Source organism: Dermacentor andersoni, chromosome 4, assembly GCF_023375885.2.
Source record: "Dermacentor andersoni chromosome 4, qqDerAnde1_hic_scaffold, whole genome shotgun sequence".
NCBI classification, from domain to species: Eukaryota; Metazoa; Arthropoda; class Arachnida; order Ixodida; family Ixodidae; genus Dermacentor; species Dermacentor andersoni.
In genome coordinates this window covers 97,471,800-97,481,427 of record NC_092817.1, presented here as the reverse complement: position 1 = coordinate 97,481,427, position 9,628 = coordinate 97,471,800, and the positions used below count along the sequence as shown (strand labels likewise).

The following is a 9,628-nucleotide window of genomic DNA, read 5'->3' as shown; positions in this document are numbered from 1 at the left end:
AAAACATTTGTTCGACTGTTCGTTCACGCTATTCACTTACATTGACAATTGTCGTCTGTGGTTTGTGCATAATTTTTGGGTCTTGGACATGATGCATTTTTGCATGGGCTTCACAGTGATGTTCAATATACAGTCTTGCACAGCTTGAACAATAACTACACAACTTCTAAGCATACTGAAACTTGTTCAAGGTTAGTGTTTACTGTGTTACTAACGTCGTCAGAGAATTAAAAATTGTGACCAGTGTGACAACTTCGGCATCTGATGTGCATACCAGATATGACTTCATGGTTTAGAACTCGTGAACTTTGATCACGTATGGCTCAGGAGCGTAGAAACATTGCGAAAATATTTATTTGTATCATTTTTTCCTTCTCCAAACATGGGACCTTAAGCATGAGGGAAGAGGATATTACACAGTGTACATTATACAGCAATAAAGTGCACAGTTATATCGGCACTCCAACTAGTACGATTTCAAAGAAAGAAACGACTCAAAGGGAAGCACAGACTGACATGCCTCCCCAGAAAGCACACAGCCCTTGCATTCGTGGGATTTCATTCACTCACAATGCCTGTTTCAGGATATATGAAGCGTCGCACACACATGGCTTTTTCTTCTGTAACACATGAGGCATAGCACTTCCGTAGTTCGACAACATAGCACTGAATGAAGAAATAAATAAGCCATCTCATATATCCATATGGAATTGAGGGCATCAGTTTTTTTTTCTTTTACTCTAAAAGTTAGCCTAACAGACCTTGTGTCCTACAAATGGCATGTTTTGTTTTGAAAGAGACTGAATACAACAAATTACCTGCGGTGAAAATGCATGGATCAGATGTGTGCATATATACACTGAAGGTTACTAGCAAAGCAACTATCATACACAGGCCCAAACACAAACAGTGAGTCTGCCTTCTGCCTCACAATCCAATTGTCATCTCTGCGACTAAATAGCAATGGAGTGGAAAACACTTCATCATAATCACACTAGGATGTATACTGTACAAGGTTAAAGACAACCCTAGAGTGACCTAGAATTGGAGAGTGCCCGGAATGAGCTTCCAAAAGTGAAGCCAAACAACCCTAACGCCGTTGGGGGCGCTGCGATCGGTAGCACTCACGCGGCGTGGTGCAGAGGTAGAATGTCTGCTTCCCACGCAAAAGGCCCAATTCGAATCTCAGCAAAGGGTAGTGTTTTTCTCTTTTTTTTAATACTTCATGAGTTGATGTTTAAATTATTTATACTGCTGTTTAATACTTGCTTCCGTTGCTATGTAATGCAAGAAAGAGTGAACCATAACATGGAGGAATAACAACAAAATTAAATTTTTTAACATTGAACGATAATTTTTGCAGCGCCACCTCACGGGAATGAACAAAACTATTTCAACCAATGCGTGGCCTCCGAGACCTGTACGCATACACAAGCCTGCCGACGCTGACTCGACAGGCTTCGCTGGCAGTGTTTTCCGAAGCCATCGACGCAAAAGGGAAACGGGCTGTAGTAGCCAACGTTCGGTGACCGCGAAACGGCACGGTTCAAATACTGCATATGCTTTGTCAACGCACGTACTCATACACTTAATGCACCCCAAGAGAGAAGTCTCCCATCGCTGATGGTATGCCAAGAAGCATGCACTGCTGTAAATATTTTGAAAAGTCAAAGTATTATGCTAATAAAGAACGCTGTTCAAGAAAGGTAGTCTTCGCTGTTAATTAATTAAACCTAACTCTATGCACAAATCTCATTTGCATACACTCAGCTCATGCATACCATCATGTCCATTGTTTTGTTTATAATTAGCAAGAATGAAAGCACAGGCAAAATATCACTTCTTTAGCGCTATTGCGTCGATGGCTACGGAAAACACAGCCAGCGAAGCCTGTCGAGCCAGCGTTGGCAGGATTGTGTATGCGTACAGGTCTCAGAGGCCACGCTTTGGTTGGGATAGGTTTGTTCATTTCCGTGAGGTGGCGTTGCAAAAATTATCGTTCGATATTAAAAAATCTTATTTTGTGGTTGTTCCTCCATGTTATAGTTCACTCTTTCTTGCATCACATGGCAACGGAAGCAAGTATTAAGCAGCAGTATAAAGAATTTAAACATCAACACATGAAGCATTAAAAAAGAGATAAAAACATTACCACTAGCTGAGATTCGAAACCCAGTCTTTTGCATGGGAGGCAGACATTCTACCTCTGCACCACGCCGCGTGAGCGCTACTGATCGTAGCGCCCCCAATGGCGTTATGGTCTTTTGGCTTCACTTTGACTGCATTGAAAGAGCGGCCGTTCCGGACACTCTCCATGTTCTAGTACACTCTAACCCCCCCAATGGACTTGCGACATGGAGCTCCTAATTACAGTCAATGATGCCTTGCAAGAATGCCAAATGAAAAAAAAAAAGATGAGGGGAGGAGGAGGCAATTAGAATGAGTGAGTACCATACACATAAAGAATGACATGCGTGGAGCATTCAGCGATATTCAGTGGTGTCTGGTTAAAGAGTGCATTTGGTTCTTAACCATAGGTCTCCCATGATTACAAAGTCTGCATATACAAGGACCCTCTGTGAGTGGCCACATGCCTGTCAAAAGCTCAAATACGATGCCAACCAAAGGCACTCCTGAGATCAAAGGCAGGTAACTGCATTTCCTGTCAAAGCTCGAAAAAAGGTACCAGAGTCAAAAATGTTTTTAAATAATAATAATAATAATAAAGAAAAAGGTTGCTGTTTGGATCAGCTTGCCAAAATCAACACTGCGCATTCGATAAAAAGGGTCTACATGAGACGACACTCACTCAGTGACATCATCCTTGTCTCTTTTCTATTCAATACCTTGTACATATTGCAGGAGGTGCATGTATACTTTAACTACTGAGAGAGAGAGAGAGAGGAAAGAACTCCCGAGTGCATGAGAAAACAATCCTACAGAGATGCTCAGGGCACTTTTTCTTTTTATCAAAGTGGTACAACACCATAAAAACTGCAATGACTTTTGCTGCCTGCCAGAGAAAAAAAAGAAAGAAAAAGAGGGGAAAGGGAGATTAGTGTCCTTACGCACCAAACGTGCCATCTGTATCCTCCTCCTTCCTTTTTGATGCAACACGTAGCACACTGAGCCTCGTCCAAAACGCACTGCCATCCACTGTCATTCATACCACCTTTCAAGACACTGACCATTCTCACTTCACAAAAAAAAAAAAAAAAAAAAACTTCAGCGAACTTCACCAAGTGAAGCCAGCTTTCCTTTCTTTTTCTTTTTTTCAGTCTTCCACTTCCCGGATTTTTCGCACACGCTTCCACTCCCCTGTGGTGTAGTTCATCTGAAAGTGTGTCTCCACGATGGCCTGCTTCACGGTACCATTGGGCTGGACAATTTCTTCCTTGTTTTCACTCAGCCGGATGGTGATCAGGTTTCCAAGCTCAGGGCAAGGATTGGCTGCAAAAAAAAAAAAAGGCATTTGTAGTGTAAATGATGCTGTCTCATACATGGACCCACACGTTACACAAAACCCTAGACTTCAAAGCACAAAGACAAATAGCCTGTTCTTTCACAAGTTACAAATCCATCGTAAGGAGTCGAACTACCTGAAGCAAGCACTCAAGTGTACACTGTCTTTTCTGACAGAAGTGCAAAAATAAACTAAAATCAACTATAACTGAAGAAGCACGGATATCAATGTTATAGTTTTCATTTCTTTTGCTATGTTGCTAGTCTAGGTATTAAATAAAGATGCAGTTTTCCAACTTCCACACCCACATGTCTAAAATTAATTTAAATTTCAAAAGTTTACAAAGCATGGGTCCCACGAAAAAGTAGACATTCTGGGTAGTTTGTGAAAGCAGCCACTAAAAGCACACAACACTGCATTGCATGCATTGACCAGCCCAAACTGGAACCATACATCAGGACGTGTGCAAAGGTTGCAGAAATATTAAACTTTTTCTCACACATTGCGCCCCATAAGTACATGCAGCACTGCTTATTCTGACAAGCCTAATGGCACCAGCCAAAACAGTGTAGAGCTCCCTTTTCTATTCTTTTAAGTACATATTCAATTTGTCCTGCATTATTATACAGTAAAACCTCGTTAAACCGTACCCGCTTAAACAGTAGTTTCGTTTTAAAAGTAGTAAAGTCAAATCCCCGACTCAGCGGCCATTGAACATAATGTGTTTTGTATCCGCATAAACTGTACCAGCTTATTGCGTACGTGTCGGTTAACACGTACTGTTTCCACATGCAAGCGAGGACTCGCGTCATGCCGAAGTTCGGATGAAAAAGATGCCGGATGCTCAGCATAGAAAAAAAAAATTATACAATGGCCGTGCTATCAAACGTGACACAAAGAAGTCGGTGCTGGCACACGACAGGGATCTGCTGTTGACTACTGTGTGTGGCATTTGGAATGCAAAGAAGTTGCTTGGCAGCGCTGCTGCAACCGCGAGGAGATGTCGGCTACGAGGTTCGACTTTTCGCCATTGTTGCCTCTGTTGTTGCCGAAGTGTCGACTAGCGACAGTGATGAGGACAACACGGAAAGTGACAGCACGAGCGATTCAGGATTGACAGTGGCAGAAGCTGCGCGTTACGTCAGCCTCATGAATGCAATCGTTGCGACGAGAACAGCACCTGGGAATGAAAAAGGCGCCCCCGAACTTCTGAAGCACTACTGCGTACGTGCACGGAGAATAGGTAACGCCAACGAGGAATCTGCCATGCGAGTGTTTGCTGAGAAGAGAGGGCTGGATGAAAAGCTGACATGCAGCTTCAGGAAGTTTGAGGCTGCTGTTGTCATGCTAGGCGGCCATGGCATCAGATGAAAATAACACTTTTGTCGCGCGAAGTGAATAAATACTGCACTTTTTTTTCCCCATTTCATCGCAATCTCTCCGAGTTCTGTGTTCCTTTTTTGACAGGTAAGTGGGCGATCTCATGCTATTTCGGTTAAACAGTACAGTTAAACCTGGATGTAACGAACCTATATGTAACGAATTCCTGGATTTAACGAAGTTTTTGAATTCCCCAACGCTGCCCCCATTGAAGCCCATGTATTTTCGACCTTGATGTAACGAACGCGTTGCGGCGGTTAGCCTTGATGTAACGAACTCCCAAAGCTGATCAGTCATTACTTTTAGCACTTTTAAGGAAAATTCGGCCGAAGAAATGCTCTAGATTATTGAATATTAATGCTGTAAGGAGCCAGCAGCTACGCGAACGCCAGGGATTGCCGCGACCGAGCAAAGTTAGCGATGATGATGATGATGGCGGCAACTAGCGCCGCTCCGTGCCTAACGTAGCAGTCTTTTCAGGCTTTGCTTGTCTAGCGTGGCACCAGGTGGCATTGGTATCGGCAGCTGATTTCTCTTGCAGAATTATTTTGTTTCGTATGGATTTGAGGACAAGCATTCTTATTTTGTGATTTTCATTTGTTTCAACGGCTTAGACACACTTATGTGTAAGAATTCACTTGAAAAGCAACGCTGATAGCCGGTTCTTTCATTGCCAAGGCGCCGGAAGGGAGAGGGGGAGGGACGATGACGAACGATATCCGTCACTTTTTTTTCTTTCTCTATGGATGCGTTGCATTCGCCATCTTGAGTGTTGTCCTGCGTTCTGCACGTGTGCGTGTGTCAACTGTGCTCTGGTACTGGTTTGTCCGACTTGTTTTGGAGGTGCTAGGCCTGCCTGTCGGCGTGTAGTCGTGCGTCTCCGCTTCTAACTGCGTCGTCGGTTGGTCGTGATGAGTTCTACTGCCAGAAAACGAAAAGTTCTGTCTTTTGAAGACAAACTCGCAATTTTAAATGCAGTCTCTGCGGGTGAGAAGAAGAAGGACGTTGCCACCCGTTTCAGCATTCCAGCGAGCACACTATCAACGATTTTGAGTGCGGAACACAGCATCAGAAACGCAGTGGAGTCGGGAACAAGCTCGAAGAAAAAAAGACTGAAGCTGTCCACATACACTGATGTGGACAAGGCAGTGTTCACGTGGTTTTTGGACACGCGAGCCAGAAATGTACCCATAAGTGGCGCGATCTTGCAACAGAAGGCAAAGGATTTTGCGTGTATCTTGGGTCATGACGATTTCGAGGCAAGCAACGGGTGGCTGCAGGGATTTAAGAGCCGGCACGGTGTCGTCGGAAGAGTAATCAGCGGTGAATCTGCCTCCGCAGACAGCGATGCTGCTGCTTCGTGGGTGGCTGACAAGCTGCCTGGAATCCTGAGTCGCTTCGAGGCGGCTGATGTCTACAATGCCGACGAGACAGCTCTATTTTATCAAATGCTTCCGGGCCGCACGCTAGCGTTAAAAGGCGATGACTGCCGCGGTGGAAAGCAGAGCAAGCTCCGCATAACGATTCTGCTGTGTGCCAACCTCGACGGCACAGACAAGCGAGTCCCGCTAGTTGTCGGCAAAAGTGCCCGTCCCAGGTGTTTTAAGGGAACGAAGCGTATGCCCGTGAAGTATGTGGCGAATTCCAAAGCGTGGATGACTCGGCCAATATTTTCTGAGTGGTTAAAGGAATTTAACCAGGACGTCAAGCGGCAAGGCCGTCAAGTTTGCCTACTGCTGGACAATTGCTCGGCGCACCACGTCGAGGGCCTGCAGCTGTCGAACATTGAACTGCATTACTTCCCGGCCAACTGCACGTCCCTAATACAACCCCTGGACAAAGGGGTCATTAACAGTTTTAAATGCTGTTACCGGCGCCGACTAATCCTGAAAATACTTCTCGACATCCGTCTGGAACGGGAGATGAAGATCGACATTTATCAAGCAGTCGAGATGCTTGCTGCCTCCTGGCAAGAGGTCAGGGCAGATGTTATCGCGAATTGCTTTTTAAAGGCCGGAATAGCCAAAAACGCACGGGCTGGTGCCGACGAGGAGGAGGCAGACCTTTCTACTCCGTCCAATGTGGCCGAAGCGTGGAACGAGCTATGTACTAACGGTGGTGTACCCAACGACGTTGAACTGACTGACTTTTTGTTTGCCGACAACGCCGCCGTGACTACAGAAGAAATGTCTGATGCAGCAGTAGCTGAAAGCGTGCAAAATCCGGATGGCGGTGATGATGGTGCTTGTGAGGCAGATCCGTGTGACGTGCCTACTGCAAAGGAGGTGATGAACGCAATGGACGTTATGCGCCGTTTCGTCGGCTCGCTCGACGATGAAGGAGCTCTACACGATTTAGCCTCTTTGGAGCGGCGTGTTGTGCCTACACTCGTGCCGAAGAAGCAAGCGGAAATTACGCAGTTTTTTAGTGTAAAATAAATGATTGAAGGGTGAGTTCACCTTCACGGATATATTGAGCTATTTGGTTTCGTTTCTGCATCATTCGTACGAGCCTTCACGCGAAACCTGCATGTAACGAAAACCTGCATGTAACGAAAAATTGCGAGCTTTTGTCAACTTCGTTATATCCAGGTTTAACTGTACCACCGTTTTGTACGAACTTTTTCCGAGCTCCGGCCAACTACGGTTTAACGAGGTTTCACTGTACAGTTTACAGCTGTTACAACGAACCCGAATACAACATACTTTCAGATATAACAGACGATTCTTATCCTTTGCTTTGGTCTGCCTATACTATCAACACAACAAAGCCAGCTTCTAATGAACCAGGCTATCATGAACTATCATATACAACGGACAAATTTTTCGGCAAGTTTTGTCTAAATGGCATAAATACAATGTACTTAGCTGCGGTGATGCGTGCGTGAAGCAGTGCACTAATGCAACTACTACCTGCTAAATCACTCAGGGGGTTTGTGAAAATGTACTTTTTCTTATGGGACGAACACACTAACTGCAAGTTTCCCACAGGTGCGTGGCATGCAACGCCCAATTCAGGAATTTTTGGGTCGATGATGCAAGCAGCTCCACACCGCCCACTGTTATCGTTTCAATGACAAGCAAGTGCCAAGGGTGCCACTAGGACTAATCAGCTTAGCTTCGAATCCATAGCAGATGATGTTTTAAAAGCAACCAGCGACGATCACAAAATGCATTGTTTTGATAATGCCTTTTTTTCTCATCGCAACAATTTACGAAAGACTGCTATTCACGGCGTCCAGTGCTTCACTGTGTCCCGTACAGTGGACAATAGAACACTGGACTTTTGTTGACGGGGGTTAGCTGTGTTTATTAAGCACAGGCTGCACCACACAGGAATGGGTGTGGTTACATGGAGATAGAGAGAGTAGAGTGTTTATAGAGATGGGGTAGCCGGACAGCAGGAGAGGAGCGGGAGGACCAGATGCAGCTTGATACTACGTCTGCTCCAAGTTCAGAGAGGACGAGGGTTGCCGCGACAGAGGGAGCGGAGGATTAGGAAGAGGCGCATGGACAGTGTGTAACACCATACCAGACCACCATACCAGGCATGCCACCATCGAGAGATGGTGGCGCCATCTCTTAATACATCTAGTGCAAAGCACGAGATGCAGTCGAGCCATTTTGCATGCAGTGCAGCGGCGGACAGACATAGGCTCAGAATTCAACTTGCCTCGTACCACAGCTCTCATTTGCGCTACAGGTTCGACATTAGACATCTTTTATCGCAAAAAGCAAAGTTAAGACAGTTTGTTCTATGGACCACTCTTTTGTACGACTAACATTAGTCAAGGTTTGTCTCACCGGTGACAGCAACGTGCTCGAGCCAATTGGCATGGTGATGCACTGGCTAGCCGGCTCCCCACTGTTGTGCCGGTTGTTAATTTGGCCAATGTGTAAATATACATGCGCTCTAGTGTGGGGGAAACCAACATTGTTAATCTTGCCATTGTGAGAGTGTATATATGCTCTAGTGTGCAAAAATGGCCATTTGTCGGCAACCAGCATTTGGAAAATGGCGGGCAGCAAGGCGCCATGTCCGTTTACCGCTTAAACCTGTTTATCGGTTATTTATTTATTTACACATTTATTTATTCTAATTGTTATGTTCTCACTGTTGTTTTAGTGGCCTTTAGATTAAACAGCTGTATATGCAATGTTCCACTATTTCACATTGTACCAGGGCCCTCATTTTGACAGAATTAATTTTGGGTATATAATGGACATTTCCCGCAGAATAATTACAGGCCATTGTAATAACAAGTGTCAACTGTATTCCCTAGAAATTGAATTCAGTGGCGATTTCATTGTCAACTGCTAAACAAAAATCTCACTATGTATATGAGAATGAAATCACCCACCTCTGGAACCAGCCATGAAACCCAGGATGAGCGCCTTCTCAGAACGTGACACTTTGTTGGAGTTCTTGAACATTTCCTGTGCTTCAGAAACTTGGTCCAACTAATTTACAGAAATGAAAAACGAAGAACAAGAAAAAATGGTGAAATGTCAATGCTGGAGAACACGAATGTTATCTTGCAGAGCACTGTATATTGGCAAGCCACATATCGGGATTATCACATTCCTGACATAGGAGATAACACAAAATCAAGCAAACATCGTCATAAACTAAGTGTCTGCATCCCTTTCTTTCCCCCTTGTGCAGCAATCACATCTTAAAGTGCAAAGTGAATACAAATAATAAAGAATAATATACAGTAGGTGTATTCCCTGCATACGCGGGAATCGGCGATAAGCAAAGCTTTCTTTGATGTTTACGGAAATG

The 9,628-nt window shown here is 44.7% G+C and overlaps 1 protein-coding gene across 3 annotated transcripts in view; it reads right to left on the bottom strand.

Moving 5' to 3' along the window:
- Window positions 1-336: 336 nt before the first annotated feature.
- Nelf-A (Negative elongation factor A) overlaps window positions 337-9,628 on the bottom strand; it is a 60,387-nt gene continuing 51,095 nt past the window's right edge. For all 3 annotated transcript variants that reach the window (XM_050183527.3, XM_050183528.2, XM_072287890.1), the window contains exons 11-12: window positions 9,204-9,303; window positions 337-3,450 (exon numbers count right to left, since the gene is read on the bottom strand). In XM_050183527.3, the coding sequence (XP_050039484.2) occupies window positions 3,275-3,450; window positions 9,204-9,303 (276 nt within the window). In that variant the 3' untranslated portion in view covers window positions 337-3,274. The remainder of the gene's footprint in view (window positions 3,451-9,203; window positions 9,304-9,628) is intronic.